General features: G+C 43.4%; 1 protein-coding gene across 1 annotated transcript in view; it reads left to right on the forward strand.

Moving 5' to 3' along the window:
- Positions 1-18,334, forward strand: part of GRIN3A (glutamate ionotropic receptor NMDA type subunit 3A) — a 136,375-nt gene that overhangs the window by 92,743 nt on the left and 25,298 nt on the right. Inside the window, exons 5-6 of the mRNA XM_036330165.1 lie at positions 2,572-2,687; positions 11,438-11,589. Coding sequence (XP_036186058.1) covers positions 2,572-2,687; positions 11,438-11,589 — 268 coding nt within the window. The remainder of the gene's footprint in view (positions 1-2,571; positions 2,688-11,437; positions 11,590-18,334) is intronic.

The following is an 18,334-nucleotide window of genomic DNA, read 5'->3' on the forward strand; positions in this document are numbered from 1 at the left end:
AGCTCCACCTCACTCAGGGCATTCATTTATTCTGGAAGCTTCACCTGAGAAGGCCCCAGTGCTCAGAGTTGACCCCACTCCAGCCTGGAGAGAAAAAACAGGTAGAAAGGCAGGTGCAGATGAAGAAGTTGAGGCCCAGAATAAACAACTTGCTCATGGTAATACAGCTAGCAAGTGGCAGACTCAGGACTAGAATCACGTCTCTAGAATCCAACCACAATAGGCTGGTCTAGGAACCATAACAGAAAAGTAGGACCCAGATGGTCAAAGAGTAGTCCGTGTTCCAGCAGCATCCGTGTTCCATTTGTGGACTCGTCACTGCCTGAGCTCTCAGCCACCACTCCAAGCAACTGCGGTCCTCATGTTACCTACCTGATATCCCAGAGCCCTGACCTTCAGGGCCCAACCCCTGGAGTCCTCCGTACAGGAAAGGTTCCTTCTGTGTGAAACCTGTCCCTCCCTCTCCTATCAAAATTTCCCTGGGCTTAGTCCTACTCACTTAGGGCCCTGATTTCTGACATGACGCTTTTCTTAAAAAGTAATCCCTATTTAAAGTATTCATTTCTTTTAGTATGTTTACATATGACTATGTTTTGTGTTTTATGTATTATGAAATGAATGTTCAAAAAGAGCACGAGTGTTTAATGAGAGAAACCCCTGGAGGCTCTACCAACTATAAGGATGATTCAGCCAGACTAGAAGCTGCTTATGCCCGACTCACACCCAGCCACTTCCTCAGTGGCTCAGGGGCCCATGAGAGTCTGTGAGCTTGCTTCTTGCCTCCCCATGTTATAGAGACCTGTCACAGCCAGCCGCACTTTGCAGTCTGAAATCAGTAATTATTTAAGGATACCACTGAGAATGGACCTCACGAATTACTTGTTAGGAAAACTGAGCCCCAATTTTTATTGCAACCGCAAATATTTGCAGAGTATTGGTAAATGGTGACTTGTTGCTCTATAGCTCCCAAGGTAAATTCTGCTAATATAGTGGTAAAACTTCGGAGAAACATCTTTCAATTCCACTTTTTTATTTTTATTGCCAAGATTCCATTAAGGTTCCTCATCCTCGGTTCCTGGAAGAGCCCTTTCTGAAGCTTCCCACAGCCGTAGAGCTAGGAGATATTCTTCATTTGGGGTAAAGTTAAACATGGGCCTCATTGTACGTTAAATCCAACACCCTGTGGAAAAGGGGATGGATTGTGAATTGGTGATTCTACTTCCTGGAAGAGTAGAAGGAGGAAGCAATGGCCACTGGCACCAAGAAGGAACTTGACCTACTTACTATAAGTCCACGTGTGCCCCAGACAAAGCCATCCGTGTAAAGATGCACATCTGCCCAATGATGAATCTTAGAGTCTGGGACTGGCTTTCTCTTTTAGATCTTGATGGGCCCTGGCCATGTTCTCTGTAATGAATTCCAACAGCCTCATTTCTGGCTCTAAGTGAGGAATGACTGAGCCCAGATGGGGCAGAGACGAGTTGTTTTTGCCCAGCTGTTTGGACAACCCTGAGAGTCAGAAAGCCTTTCTTAGATGGATGTATGTCCACATCTTTCCAAAAAGGATTTGAGGAGACTGAAAACAAGAGTCCTTGCATACAACTTAAACAATTCTCTTGGAAACTCCCCTTTCCTTACCCTCCCCACATTTGTGTAAGTGGGAACTCCTCTGGACCATCTCTGTGCCTGGATCCAAAAAATGGGGGGAAACACAGAAAGGACGCACAAGGCATCTATTGGCATCTTAATCCCAGCCCATGGCTGACTCACTGATACTATCTCGGGACACCTGCTTAAATGATTCTTGCCAGAACTGCTTCCTGGGATGAGAGTGAGACATGAATCTCTGGAGATAAATTAATAAAACAGATTACTAAGATCTATCACAGATTATTTCCCTTGCATTTATTGAAAGCTAGGCTGTAGACTTTAAAGAGACCTTAACTCCCTTTCCCCCGGGAATGCTAGATCTCTTATTTGCATTTCCTTATATCTCCTCCTAAATGTGAAATAATGCCGGGTCTCTGAAAAATAGGGTAGTGATCATGACAGAAAGAAATAAGAATATCCACGTGCTGATAATGAACCCACCTCGCTCCAACACTGACTCGCTATGTAGCCTGGATCAAGTTACTTTGACTCTCTGAGCCTCAATGTCCTCATCTGTTAAAATGGGATAGCACCACCCTCTCGTGATTTCATGTCAGTGATGAAATGTATGGAGAATAATAATTACAATGCCTAGCACACAAAAAATCCTCAGTCAGCGTAAGAGAAATGAACCTTCTTGTTCAATTCAGAGTCACTCTGGCTCATTTGTTGGTTCTAGAAGTAATGGTGGATAAACCCGTTGGAAAGAGGTCATGCACTCTCATAAGAGAGGCTCTTTCCCCTGGTCTCTGCTCTACAGGTCAGTGAGATGCCAACAAGGCTGAGTCAGCAGCTAGCTAGCTCTTGCTGCCCTTCGTGTCCAGGTTTCTGTCCCCTAAACAAAAGCCAGCCGTCAGCCTTCGTGCTTCCTGTTCATTAAGGAATCATTTTTCACTTTTCTTCTCTTGGTCTCAAATGTAGGAATGATCCAGAGAAACTAGACGCCTTCATCATGGACAAAGCCCTCCTGGATTATGAAGTGTCAATAGATGCTGACTGCAAACTTCTTACGGTGGGGAAGCCATTTGCCATCGAAGGTATTAATCAGTCACTCTTAATTCACTCTTACTCGGGATGTGCTCATTTTGCCAACCTAGCAAGTCAGAGACGCCAAAGTCAGAGGCAAAATGCTATTCATCTTCCCTGGTTTTCATTTTCAACGCATAAGCACTTAGCTATTAAGTTGCTGAAGTTAGGAATTTATTTTTCACCTACTCCACAAACATGTATTTACCCACTGTTAGGAAGAGGGGGGAAAAAAAGAAAACATTGTTGTTACTCAAATGATGTTGCTGCAGATACCTGGGAGCGGTGGCGTAGTGTCATAAATGGGGAGTCCAATTTTAAATTAATCTTTATTTTCCAGTGGCCAAATACTATAATGAATCTGATGCAAAAAACTAGAATGATTGCATTTTACCACTGGAAGGACCCCAATGTTGAGCTAACCTAATCTACTCACTTTATACAGAAGAAAGCCTGGGGACGTTACATCACTTTTTCATAATCACAGTTAGGTGATAATACTGGAATTAGTATCCCAACCTCGTGGTTCTTAAATAAATGTTTTCCTACTAGTTGGAAAACAAATAGAAAAAAATCTCATTCTGTAGCTTAGTAACCTTTAAGAGTACTAACAAAACCTTGTTTGGGACCTCAGGTTTGCCTCTCTCCCCACTGGCAGCAAACTTTTGCTTCCAAGTTGATCAACCAATCAATCAAACTTCAGGACCAAAGAAGGAGTGCTTTGTCAGTAGCTCCTTTCATTCTGGACAACAGTTGATATATGGAGCTGGTAGTTTGAACCAGCAAATTTCATGTCTCCCAGCTCTCAGCTTCCCTCCCCTGACAGTATACCCTGACCCTCAAGACAGCCATGTTCACTTGTCAGAAAACACTTTAACTTGAAACAGTCCCAGGGCAGGTGTCCAAGTCCTGTTTCCATAAAACTGTATTTTCCTGTATGTTAACTAGTGCAGCGAGACTATTGTGATTCCAGTTTTCCAGCTATAGCTGGTCTCTGTCTCCCCTAAACACATCAGCAAATTTTGTACTTAAGTCTTTGCTTTTGTGATGAATGAGAATATAACAGCTGATGCTATTTCTTCATGCCTTCTCCTCAGAAAAAAAATCAATCTCCTCTCCAGGCAAAGTGACCTCCACCTGAACCAGGGATAGAATTCAGGAAGAGAGAGATTACATGGTAGTGGTCTTCTATTAAGGCTGCAGTCTGAGCCCAGACAGCGTGGCTCAGTGGTTGAGCACCAACCTATGAACCAGGAGGTCACGGTTCAATTCCTAGTCAGGGGACATGCCAGGATTAAAGGCTCGATCCCCCATGTGGAGTGTGCAGGGAGCAGCTAATCAATGATTCTCTCTCATCATTGATGCTACTATCTCTCTCTCCCTCTCCTTTCCTCTCTGAAATCAATAATATATCTTAAAAAAAAAAAAAGACTGCAGTCTGAGATAGCAAAGTCACAAAAAGAAAAAGAAGAAAGTTTAAAAACCCAAAGAACATTTATTATATAACCCCATTTTGATGTAGCAATGGAAAATTCCCATTTTTGTGTGTGGATTTTGCAGATATAGAAGGGATGTTACTTTCTTTCTGTCCTAGATTCACTGGGTAATTGAGGTCCCTTCTGCCATTAGCAGCTACTAAACAATGAATCATTGATCGGGGGCATAAGAATGAGGGACTCCACTTCCCACCTTCTCCACTTCAGAGAGCAACGCTGTCTTGTCAAAAGGCTGTAGTGAGATGGCTTATTTGCCTCTGCTGGACCCCAGTGCCAGATGCCACACAATTAACTCCTGCTGACTCCCTGTTTACATTTCCATCTGAGCGCCTGAGACTTCTCCTCTTGCCATTCTCATCATCTCCAGACACCACAGTGTCTTCAAAGGGGATAAGCACAAAAATGGCCCATGGAAGAGCTCTCCCTGCAAGAGAGCAGAAAGGCTACAGACTTGAATTGAGAGAGCATTCTCATCATCATTGTTGGTTTATTCTGGGGAGGCGGGGAGAGGGCGGGGAACTATTGCTCATTTATTCTGGGTGAGGTGCAAATCAGAAAATTTAATTCAATACTGCCCCTGGCAACAATTTCACAACCTAAAAACAGAACTTGGTAAAACACAAAGAGAACTTACTTCTAAGTTATAATCAGCAATGTGATGAAAATACTAGGGAAAGGCTTGATTGCTGCTCTTTGAAAAAGCATGTTAATTTATAGATTTTTAGGAAATCTCTCTCTCTCTCTCTCTCTCTCTCTCTCTCTCTCTCTCTCTCTATCATTTATCTTCATTGTTGAAAGTATTACACATGCCCCTTCTTTTTCCCTGTTGATCCCCCTCCACGCCACACCCCCTACCACAGGCCTACTGCAGGGAATCTTTCTCTCTTAATGAAATTTTAAAAAATATTATCTGCTTTCCTCTAACAACATTTAGGTTTCTGGAACTTATGAAAATGTAGACTTCATTATTAATTCATTAGACTTTATAGGCATAAAAATATCATCAAAGCAATTTATGAACAATTTTTACTTACAGGACTGTTGCATATGTCTGGTTCCTTTCACAGGATCTAGGCATATAACAGTTATGTGATACATGATGTATTACCCATTACATAACTCATTAGGTTAGATTTGAAATAAGTACTTAATTCAGTCGCTAATGTAGTCATCAAAAGAACCCTGATGTTCTGCATGCACTTTTCCAGGTGCTTAAATGACTTTGGGAACTTAGGAGGGAAAATGGAGTACATTGATTTCTTCACGCTCAATGTACATTCACTCTGTATAGTACTGATATCACACCACCCACCGTGACTACTGAATCCACCCCCAACTTCACCATTAACCATTGATTTAGGCTGGAAAGAGAAAAGGTGAGGCAAATGAGAGAGACAGTGGCTCCACGCTGAGTTTGAAACCTTTTCATGAGTACTTAGCACAGCAAACCAAAACTATTAGGAATTTCAGAGCATGTGGAAAAGTCATTTCACATACTATATACACCAGAGAAAACAACGACATAACGTGTGCTCTGCGGGTTGGGGAAAGGGGAAGAAAGTGTTGAGATAAATGAACACATGTCCCAAATGTATGCATTGGAGTGAGCTGACAATAAAGGTCAAACGAGAAAAAAGAAATGGAACTGCACAGTAATGATTTGTGACCTTTCTGCCAAAGACCTTTGCCCGTTTTTGAGTTTGTTCTCTTACTTGTTTTCCACTAATTATTGAATACAGTGCTTGGAGCACCAGCTGTGAATGTGAGTGCTTGGGTTAGAGCAGAGCTGCTGTTACTCCTGTGCTATGTGGGGCAGGTCTTCAGGTTCCTCATCTGCATAATGGGTTTATGAACAATATATCTAGGATAGGGTTGTAAAGATTGGGTAAAGTAAGACATGTAAAGTATGTACAAGCACATAGAAAGTGCCTAATCAATTATTATTCAATATGTTGAATTAAGAGATTAAGACCAAGTCACATAAAATTGCCCCAGGTAGAGAGCCTTCAGATACTCAGCTTCTCCCACACACTCCCTCTCCACTTCGATGTGCTGGGGATAAACGAACCTCATTTTTAGTGTCATCTTTATAGTTGAGACTATTTCAGTATGTTCTCAACCATTGCCCCAGAGTAGCTAAATATGCTATTGCAAGGACTGGCTGCAAAACTGAATTAGTCTTTTAGTCTTTCTTCCTGAACGCCCCCCCCCCCTTTTTTTTTGTATGCTACCTGAAATCTTATTTTCAAAATACCTATTTTCCAACCACATTTCAGGAAGTTCTCTTAGTCCATGAATTTTTAACTATACATTTCCTAGCCAAAATACATTTCCACCACTCTTAGCTGAGTAAAGCTGATTTAGCCATGGGGAAAAGATCGGGATTCTATTCTGAAAATTGTTCTTTTGGGCTATTAAGCTGTATGCAATTTCCAGGGTGCCTGATGCCTTCATCTTTAGGGTTGAAGGATTCCATTTTGCTTCATCCATCAACCACAAAATAGTCAACCTCGTCTTTATTGCAAAACCATGTTTCTAATGATAACGAAAGCAGCTCAGGCTGCTAAGTTGAGTCAGCAATTTAAAAAGAAGAATTCTTTGACCAATGAGCACATCAAATTCGAAAAGCAACTGATAAAGAGAGGATGGGGATGAAACCTATGAAACCTTCTAACTTTTACTATTTTATGTTTCTGAATAAAATGGAATTTTATGTCTTTTAGCAAATACCTCTTCTCATTGCCATGTAACTTTTTTCCTATTTCTCCCCTTGATAGTTTAATTACCTAATAATTATTATTAATGTTAAAAATCATTAACATGACAATATTCAATCTATGCAATAAAATGGAAAATTAAAAAGGACAGTAATCTATTTTTAGCAATCGCAGCTTAACTTTGACATGATGGAGTGGAGTGATTTAAAATTTATTATTTCCTATGTAGCAATTTTTTATAAATGTCTCTGCAACTTCAACATAGCTTTTTCCCTGGGGCAATTTTTATACTTTTGTTGTCGTGCCAAAATTCTTTTCTTAGCGTATGTAGATTTATTATAAGTATTAACTTCAGATTTTTAAACTGTCTTATCATGTATTTTTGTCACATCTTCCCAAAATACCACGGTAAGAATCAGTCTCAATTGTCTTCTCTCATCCTCTCCTATGGTAGCAACCTATCATTCCTCTGAACTCCACAGAGTTTTATCCATTTTCCTCCTTGCATCCTCGTCATTATATTTCACCCATATTGAATTTATGCCTCACCTATCTTTTTTCCCAAGAAAAGCCCTGTGACTTCCCACCATGTTGTATAGTTATATATGTGTGTCTCATCTCCCCATGTCACCATGAGCTTCTCATGGCTAGACCGAGTGTCTGATTGAACTTGGCAGCCTCTACAGCACTTGGCAGAGTGTCTGATACAGAATGAGCATTCACTACATGTTTGTGGGATTGATGAATAAATGCATAGGAGTGCAACAAATGCTTATCAAGTGAAAAATGAAAACCATTCTGCCAATACTACACGAAGGTGGGCTGAGTAATTTAAGAAGATTCGTAGGGGGAGTAATAGAGTCAGGGAGCATCCTTGCTAGTTAATTTCCAGTGTATAGATGGCATATCTGTCTATACACATACACACATTTACATGGACAAAATATGCCCATGAATGATATATTTGTGTCTGCTGTTGAAAACAAACCACCAGTTTAGATGATTGTGGTTTTGTACTGAACTGCTGCCTAGTTTGGGGGGATCACATCAATATGACTGTGGTGATACGGCCTGCATTGAAGGGGCGGAAATAGCCAAGCATTTCCTTGACTTGGTCACATGCTATACTAGATACAGTGGACAGAGCACTGGCTTTAGACTCAAACAGACCTATTTTCAAACGCTAGCTTTGCCAACTACATTGGGCAGTTTACTTATTCAGTCTTTAATACTTGAGGAATACATATTCTGCTTGGGTTACTAAAGGAATTAGACACACAGTCTGGCACACAGTAGGTCTCAGTATGTTCTAGTTCTTATAATTAGAATTTCAGAGTGATTTCACTGAACTGTATGCCACACTCTAGTACACTATCTTAGTCTACTGCAGTAGTTCTCAACCTTCCTAATGCCGCGACCCTTTAATACAGTTCCTCATATTGTGGTGACCCCCAACCATAAAATTATTTTCGCTGCTACTTCATAACTGTAATTTTGCTACTGTTGTGAATCATAATGTAAATATCTGATATGCAGGATGTATTTAGGCGACCCCTGTGAAAAGGGTCGTTCGACCCCCAAAGGGGTTGCAGCCCACAGGTTGAGAACCGCTGGTCTAGTGCATGATCTGCAAAACAGGGTAAGGTTTGCAAAAGGTTTATTATAGAGCAGGACTTGGTATATAATAAGCCCTCGATAAATATTAGATGTATTTGTCGTTGTTGTTGAAAACTATTGCCACAGGGGCTGATTATTATTGTTTTTTTATAGTATTTTTGTTAGTTACAGACTATTAGATATAATAGTTTGTAATATATTGTGAAAAAATATAATAATATTCAGCAAACCAGGCCTACTTATCCTGACCATTAACCCACTTCCACGAGAGAGTTCCAATTCCTCCTACTATATGTTTGTAGATGCCCCAGTTCTTCATCCTCATGGCACTTATCTCAATGTAATAAAATAATCATTGTACAGTCATTGTTTAATATCTGTCTCCCTAATGGAGTGGATACACTGCAGCTACAGGGGCCATATCTGCCTTGCTCACTGCTAAATCCCGACCACTCAACACAGTGCCTGTTCACTCAGTGTATTTGTCCATGGAATGAATGAGTGCATCAGTAAGTCAGTGAATATTATTATACACGGGCCTAGGATTGTGCCTGGCATGTAAATAACTATTGAGTGAATGTATGTGCGACGGAACTGTCAATAGCATTCATTATAAGAAACGTTTCTAAAGAAAACTCCTACATCCTTGCAATTACCCATCACAAAAAAAATGTTATTTTATGATAACATCTGCAGAACAGGCTGCTCATGTAAAGCCTTTTATTCTCAGTCTCGCCTTTCCAACCAAAACTAGGCACAAAACAGGCCCTCAAAATAGCTTTGTATATTAAAAATTCTAATCATGCTCTTGACATTGTCAACATTTCCTTGACTTGCCATTGTTAAGGAACAAACAAAATTACCAGGGAAAGGAAACATGCAGCTCTTCAAAACTCAAAAATTTTTTCCGCATTAGTTATGTCTTTTCTTTTATTGGTTATGCACACATCTCAGACCGCATCCTTTTTTAAGGAAGGATTTGTGTAATTTATGTCTCTGCAATAAAAATAGGAACAAAAACTAATCTACTTGGAAATAAATTGTTAAGATACAATAATTATGGCAGGTATTTGTCACCGGTAAATATCTTTGGACTCGTGACAGCCTGTTAGTTTTTATCTGTGAAAAAGAAAGTAACTATATTTTTAGTTTATCTTCCTCAATTATCTTGAGGGCAAAATATCTTTTTTTTAAATTATCCTATTCAATAGCTCAAGATAAAATGCAGGTAATTAGCTCTTCCACATAGCTCATCAAAGAGATTCACAGTGCAGTAACAGTTTGGAAAGCAAATAAAGCCACACAGAGTGAGGCTATAGGGTCCAAGCTGCTTAACAGAGCTGACCCCAAATTCCCTCCACCTGTGTTCCTCCCGCATTCTTTCCCCTGACTCCCTCGCCTTCAGTAACTACTATCCTGGACTTTTGGTTTATCATTCCCTTGATGTTTTTTCTAAACATACTTTAATCACATACATATGAATCCCTAAAAATAGTTTCATTTTGAATCTTTTTACATTTACACAATGGATTCATGCTGTAATTTTCTGGAACTGGCCCTTTTCACTCCGTATCTTTTTTTTTTTTTTTAATATATCTTTATCAATTTCAGGGAAGAATGGAGAGGGAGAGAGATAGAAACATCACTGATGAGATAGAATCATTGATCACCTGCCTCCTGCACGCGTGAGGATCAAGCCCGCAACCAGAGCATAGGCCCCTACTGGGAATCGAACCATGACCTCCTGGTTCATAGGTCCACGCTTAACCACTGAGCCACTGTGGCCAGGCTCAGTCCATATCTTGTTGCTAAGAGTCATCGTATTATTGCATGTAGTTATAATTAATATGTTTTACACTATATAATATTCCAGTTGTGTAAATATTCCACAATTTATTTTCCTTCCTCTTGTCAAAGCACCTTTGGGTTGTTTGCAGTTTTTGCTATTGTGAACAGTGACTCTCATAGCATATCTCCTGGTGTGTTTGTGGAAGACTTTTTTGAGAATGTACTTAAAACTGCTGGTCTTAGAGTATATAAACGTTCACCTATACAAAATTTAATGAGTACTTGAAATATCAAACTGTTTTCCAAAGGGGTCATATCAGTTTGCATGACCATGAACAATGTGTAAGTAATCTTACTGATCTGTCCTCTCCCACACTTGGCATTACCAGATTCATTTTTTTAATCGTTGAAGTTAATTATAAGTTGTTATTGATATTTTAGTTATGCTACAGCATATGTTTCATGGTCTTATTATTTAAAAATAAACAAGATAAAAGTAAAAGAGGGTCAAGCATGACCAATGATGAGACTATGTCATAAACCAGATTATAATTACAACCCACTTGTGTGTACTTCAGGTCTAGAGCAGGGATGGGGAACCTTTTTTCTACCCAAGGCCATTTGGATATTTATAACATCATTCCTCGGTCATACAAAATTAACAGCTTGAAAATTAGCCTGCTATATTTAGTCAAACACTTAATTAACTCACCCCTGATGCCATGGCAGGGCCAGGCCAAATGATTTTGCGGGCCTTATACAGCCTTCAGGGCAGACGTCCCCACCCCTGGTCTAGAGGAAGGGCTCTAGCAGAGGCAGATAGGGGATCCTAGCCCTGCTTAAGACCTCAACGATGGCTTCCAGGAAATATCTTGAAAGGAAGCGCAGAGGCATTGGGATACAATGTGCCACCTGTATACTATGCACAGCCCATTCCTCTCCTTTCCAGACTCATCTACTCTGAGGGGCAGCAGTTCGAAGGTAGTCATACCTTAGGTACCTTTTGAGTCCTTTGAAGGCAAGATGGTGATGGTTCACCCTACCCTTGTTACCAGGCCTAATGGCCATATCACACGAGTGTAGTAGCAACCTCTTAGAAGCCTCTCCGTGAAAAACTCAATCTGAGACTATCTTTTCTCCTAGGATATGGCATCGGGCTCCCACCCAACTCTCCACTGACCTCCAACATATCTGAGCTGATCAGTCAATACAAGTCCCACGGGTTTATGGATGTGCTGCACGACAAGTGGTACAAGGTGGTTCCCTGTGGCAAGAGGAGTTTTGCTGTCACCGAGGTAAGGGAAAACTGCGGATAACGTTAACGCTTTGTACAGCTTTACCTTGAAGAATAGGTGTTGGGTTTTTTTTTTTAACTGAAAACAACCAATTCCCTTTTATAGATGTGAAACGAATACCCAGAGATCTTAAGTGATTTGCCCACGGCATACAGATAATCAGAACCTGCTTTCATGGCAATGCTCTGCCTTTACGATGTAATTATAAAGAAACCTGCAAAGTGAGCCAGAAATTGGATGATTAAGATAGGAAACTAAAAGGTGAACCAAGAGCCCCGAGAGCTGAGGCATTTAAAAAAGAAGCCAAATAAACCAGCACAAGGTCAGCCTGACATTTAAAAGAAGAAGAAGAAAAAAAAAATCTAAAGCCAACGATAATGGCTTCAAACAGCTTGTATTTACCAATGACGCCCAACTATGTATTTCCACACAGACTCTTCTCCTGAGTTCCAGAACCATGTATCTGATTTCCTATTTGACATCCCCACGTGACTATTCTATAAGCATCTCATATTTAACTTGTCAAAAGCCGAATCCTTGATCTTCCTGCCTAACTGTGCTCTTCCTCCCGTGCGTCACACCTTGGCAATGGTACCTCTGTCCATCCGTTACTGCTTCCATAAGCTGGCAGGTGTCCTTAATGCCTCCCACGTCTCACCCTCTATATCCATCAGCAAGCCACATCTCTTCTTTCTATCAAATATGCCCCAAATATGCCCATTTGTTGCCATCTCCACGGTCATCACTTTAGTCTCCAAGCCATTGTCCCTCACCTGGGCCACTGTAAAAGTCTCCCCACTGGTCTCTCTGTTTTCATCCCCGCCTTTCTTCAGTTAGTTCTCCACATGGTAGATCACGGTTCTGCTTAGGAGCCTGCAATGGCCTCATGCTAATTAGGGAACAATCTAAAGTACTGGGCATGGCCTGCAGTGCCCTGTGGGATGCGGCCCTGCCTCAGTCTTCAGCCTCATCTCATGCCACTTCCTCTCAGATCATTACAGCCCCACCACTGGAGTCATTTTAGGGAGAGATACCCCAGTGGCTTCCCTGCCTTCGGGTCTCTGCACATGCTGTTGCCTCCTCCTCCTTAAACACTCTTCCCCCTGACACTTACCCAGCTGATGCCTTCTCATTATAAACTCCCAGCTGAAATCTCCCTTCTGCAGAGCCTGCCATTGCTCCTGATTCGATCTGAATCATATCTCCCTTTATATCTCATCTCTCACATTATTTCATAGCCCTTAGCCTCGTTTAAATTTTATTATTCATTCACGTGTATTTAATCAGTTATTATATTAGTGTAGTTCTCCTTCATTTAGATTATAGGACCTCAAGGGGCAAACATGTTGTTTACTGTTCTGTTCTCAATGCCTGCTTCATAGTAGGCACTCAGTAAGTAAATGTGGAATAAATGAACCAGAGAAACCAAACAATATATATGAGAAGACGTTGGGAAGCAAAAGGTCAGAACATAAAGCAAGTGTGATATTGGTAGTATGTTAGGTTGAATAATGTCCCCCACAAAGTTAACGTCTACCCAGAACTTCAGAATGTGACCTTATTTGGAAATAGAGTTTTTTCGGAGGTAATTCTTTAAGACTAGAGGCCCAATGCATGAAATTTGTGCAAGGAGCTCGGCCCTCACAGGCCCGGCTGCCTCGGCCCTTGCAGCCCCGGCTGCCTTCCAGCCCTGCGGCCCCACTTCCCCCCCCCCCCCCCCCCGCCCACTGGTCGTTCAGGAAGGTCATTCTACCATCCAGTCTATTTAGCATATTAGCTCTTTATTATCCTATATAATAAATAGGTAATATGCAAATTGACCCTCACACTATAACACCGTCATTAGATGGCTATGCCCACAGCAGAGGTGGGGGTTCCTGTAACGAGCCGTAACAAGCAATCAGCAGGGACCTGAGGCTGCATAGCAGCAGGCCAGGTGGGGGGTACCTGAGGCCACAACCCCCACCAGCGGGGCTTGACAGAGGACGTCAGGCTGCACCCCCCCCACCTGGCAGGGCTTAACAGGGGACCTCAAGCCCCACCCCTGCCCTGCGGGGCTTGACGGGGGACCTCAGGCGGTACCCCTCGCCTCAGTGCCAGGCTGGGGGACCTGAGGGTGTGCCGGGGGACCTGAGGCTGCGTCCCCCACCTGGCGGGGCTTGACCGGGGTGGGGCCAGCTGGGTCTGGATCTCACCCAATGGGGGTGGGGCTGGCCAGGTCTGGGTCTCGGCGCGATTTCGAAGAGCATGCAGGTGGATGAGGACTTCACTCTGGGTCCCATGGTGCACCCCAGACTCTGATAGGATAAAAATTTTCATATACATTTTACTAATTTTCTTTCATCTCTGATACTTCTATTATAGAGAAAGGGCAAATAGCAATATTAAAATGTTTCCTCTAATTAATTCCCTTTTAATGTGCATGAATTTCATGCACCGGGCCACTAGTATAGGATAAGATGAGGCGATACTGAATTGGGTGGCCCCTAAATCCTTACAAGGCCATGTGTAGAGACATACAGGGAATAATGCTGGCAGTATGGGAGAACAGCAGGTCATCCACAAAAATCTGCTCTCCCCTCCCCCACCATAAGCCAGCTGCAATTTGAACAGACCATCCAACCTGAGAAGGAAGGTGGGGGCGGGGGGAGGATAAGAGATCAACCAAAGGACTTGAATGCGTGCATATAAGCATAACCAATGGACACAGACAGGGGAATGAGGGCCTGTGCTGGGGGGGCGGGAGTGGGCGTGGAGAGGTTAATGGGGGGAAAAGGAGATATATGTAATACTTTCAACAATAAGGAATTTAAAAAATAAAAAAGAATGGGTATGCAAAATGGGCAGTTTACAGGTAATATTGGCTGAGAGTTGCAAAAGCCTGAGGGTATGCAAAGGGTTGGGAGTTTTCAAAGGGCTGGGGTTTTTCAAATGACTAGGGTGTTCAAAGGGCTGGCTTCTCTGGTTTCTGCAGCCAGTAAACTTCCTCATATTTCATTGGCCAATATTGTGTCATCAGCTCATGTCTAAACCAATCCATGGTGAGAGTAATGGGATCCCCATGATAACTTACCAACTGTGACTCACCCCCTGGGTTTGGTGATGCGACCGCTTCTCTTGAAACACACTCACACGGATCAGAGTGAAGACCTAAACAAAAGCAGAACTCCTTTAGGAAGGAGAAGACAAGAGAGTGGATGCTAAATTGACAACCCATTACTTCTGCACCGGCTCTGTGGATGGGAAAGTTGCTTCTCTCTCTCAACTGGCCCACTTCCAGCCAGTGTATATGTATATATATACACACACACATACATACACACACAGTGAGGTATTTGGGTTTGATCATCCTGAAGAGCCCTCCCAACCTAGATACAGTGACTGTGGTTTCCCTTTATAGCATCCTGGTTTACAGTTGTGATATGCAAACCACAGAGTTTATTCTTGTATTATTATTTATTAACTAGAGGCCCAGTGCACGAATTAGTACATGGGTGGGGCCTGGCCAGCCCCGCCCCAATCAGGGCAGATCAAGGCTGGGCCTGTAGAAGGAGGAGATGGTGGGAGGTTTGCCAGCCAGCCTACCCCAATCTGGGCCAGCGGGCCCCACCCCCGATTGGTGTTGGGAGGCCAATTGGGGGCGGGGCCGACCATGGGGAGGGGTGGTGGGCCAGCCGGCCCTGCCCCCAAATGGGGTGGGGGGTGCCGACTGGGGACCAACAGTCTGGGGGAGGGATCATGGGTGGTTGGCCAGCCAGCCCTGCCCCTGATCGGGGTTGGGGGTCCGATGTGGGGTGGGGCCGGCCATGGGGAGGGGCTGTGGGCCGATCAGGGTGGTGGGGGCCCATTGGGGGTGGGGCCAGCTTGGGAGAAGGGGCTGCAGGCCTATCGTGGTGGGGTGGGCCAATCAGAGGTGGGGCTGGCTGGGGGAAAGGGCAGGGGGTTAGAGGGGATGTTTGGCCAGCCGGCCTCGCCCTTGATCAGGGTGGGAGAGTACCATCAGGAGTGGGTCGGCTAGGGGTTGGGGCTGCGGGAGGTTGGCTGGCCGGCCGCACCCCCTGATCGGGCCGGTTCGCTGGCCACAGTGAGCATGATAGTGACCAGTCGTTGCGGTCCTTACGGTGTTACGGTCACTGGCTTTTTATGTATATAGATTACTATATTATTATCCATCTGAACAACTGTAAATAGTTCTAGGTTTGAACCTTTCTAGCTATGTGATACTGGACATGTTACTCGGCCATTCTGAATCTCAGTTTCTGCATAACCATCAAGTTATTGTTGAGACAACTCTGGTCCCGCTTTCCAGGTCAGCTGAATTTAGAAGGGAGAGAGAAGTGTAGGAAAGAGGAGAATGGAAAAGAGGTATATCCTTAGTCGGAACTTCAGAGACAGAAATAAAGAACTTCAGCCCAGCCGGTGTGGCTCAGTGGTTGAGCATCAACTTATGAACCAGAAGGTCATGGTTCGATTCCTGGTCAGTGCATATTCCCCAGTTGAGGGCTTGATCTCCGGTAGGGGGCATGCAGGAGGCAGCCAATCAAGGATTCTCTCTCATCATTGATGTTTCTATCTCTCCTTCTCCATTCCTCTCTGAAATCAGTTATACATATACAAAGTAAAGAAGATTCTGATGACATTCGTGTGTGTAGAGCTAGGAGGCCCAGCCTCAGCCTCGGGGGATATTATGAACACACATGGAGCTCTTCTTTCTCAGGGATGGTGGTCTGCACTATGGCAGATCCTGGCCTAGGCAATAACAAACTGCTTTTAATAACACTCACCTGTGTGCATTTAAACAACAGTACATATCCTTGTGGCACATTGTCTGGAACAACCCAAGACAGAATTTCAGGATGTCACCGAACCTAAAGATGGAATGGAATGAAATGAAGCCAATCTTCAGCTCATGGATTGAACTTCCACGAGTCTCCACCTGTTTGCTGCCTCTTTTTTTAAGCTTTCTCCCGGAAAAGGTCAGAAGAAGGAAGCATGCCTGGCAATGCTTTGTTTGCTATTCTTTTAACCTCAAATATCATGCACTGCTGGGCTGTATTAGTGTAAGAAACCAGGACTTATTTTGAAATCAGACAAGACATATTTGAGGCCTGCCTCTACCATCAACTTATCTGGGCAAGTCCCTAACCCACCTTAGTCTCAGCTTCTTCATCTCCTCAGTGGCTCTTGTGCAGAATAAATAAAATAGTCATTAAATGAACATGTTCCACCTCCTTCCCCTGGGGGTCAGGGAAGGGGTGCAGGCCACAGGGCAGCAGAAGCAGGTATGTTCTGGAGGGCATCTTACCTAACAGGTCCTCTTGAGGAAGATGTTTCTCTGTTTATTTCTTTTTAAAATACCTATTTTTTTTTTTTATTGATTTCAGAGAGGAAGGGAGAGGGAGAAAGAGATAAAAACATGACTGATGAGAGAGAATCACTGACTGGCTGCCTCCTGCACACCCCACACTGGGACTGATTCCTGGTCAGCGCATATGCCCCAGTTGGGGGCTTGAGCAGTAACGTTTGCAACTGCAACTCAGGCATGTGCATCGAACCGTGACCTCCCAGTTCATAATCGACACTCAACCACTGAGCCACACCGGCCGGGCTGTTTATTTCTGACCTTGCCTTCCAATTCCATGTCCAAGTCTATGTCTATTGCCACAGAGTAATTAACACCCTTTCACTCCAAAAACAGTATCCTAGTTCAGCTAAGGAATTATATGGTCACCTAGTAATAAGACATGAGAAACACTTTTGGCAGTTGGACATTAATACCTGGTCCCTTGTGAGAACCTTGATCTATTCCCCTCTCATTTCTCAGCAACCCCAGAACTGTCTAGCGGCGGTTTCTCTGGAGGAAAAACTCATTTTTTCCAAATTCCAGGGCTTTATCTCCTCCCCAGAGTCACCTAGGAAATTGCAAGTCCAATTCTGCAGACCAGACTCCGGCAGTTTTCAGAGCGGAATTTTAAATTGCCCTTAGATGTTTCCTCACAACCCTCCCCGCACAACCGTGCCTCTGCCCACAGTAGACTCATCGTAGATCAATTCCACGGGGAAAGCATATGGCAGGCTTTACATGTCCTTCATTTCCTTTGCCTCGGAACAAAAAAAAATTTTAATTTTTTTTCAAGTCACTGAGTGAATTTAAGAGCTCCAGGTAATGTCTTGTAAAATCCGTTATTTACAAATCAGGAAAGGGAAGTCAGCAGATCACAGTTTAGCCAACTCCCCAGATTCTTCAAGGAATTATTAAGATACACGACGACACCTCTTTTCTAAAGTCTACTGTAAGTAATGGGCTGAATAACGTATCTTTAACCAACTGGGAATAGTAAAAAGGGAAGAGGGAACGTGATCTTGGCACAAAATAAATATCACACTCAAACAGTCTGAGTAGAGTTCTCCAGAAACCATTTGCAAAGATACAGTTTAAGGAAACCAACCGAAAGAGTGCAGTCTCCCAGGGCAGGTACCGTGAAGGAGCCATTACCACGCCCAGGCTCAAGGGGGGACAACGGGGAGCGCCATTCCTAGAACCCAGTGGGGAACAGAGGGGGCTTTCTACCGGAGCTGGCGCCCCTGGTTAGGGAAAACCCCAGTGACCTGGACGAGAGGGCCAGGGAGTAAATACCTGACATCAGTCTCCTTCATGTTCCCATCTCCCTCCACTGCCTTAAATCAAGGCAGCCATCTGTGGGGTCCATAGGAGACCTTTCCAGGGCATAAAGCAGGATGGGGA

This window comes from Myotis myotis, unplaced genomic scaffold, assembly GCF_014108235.1.
Source record: "Myotis myotis isolate mMyoMyo1 unplaced genomic scaffold, mMyoMyo1.p scaffold_m19_p_12, whole genome shotgun sequence".
Classification (NCBI taxonomy): domain Eukaryota; kingdom Metazoa; phylum Chordata; class Mammalia; order Chiroptera; family Vespertilionidae; genus Myotis; species Myotis myotis.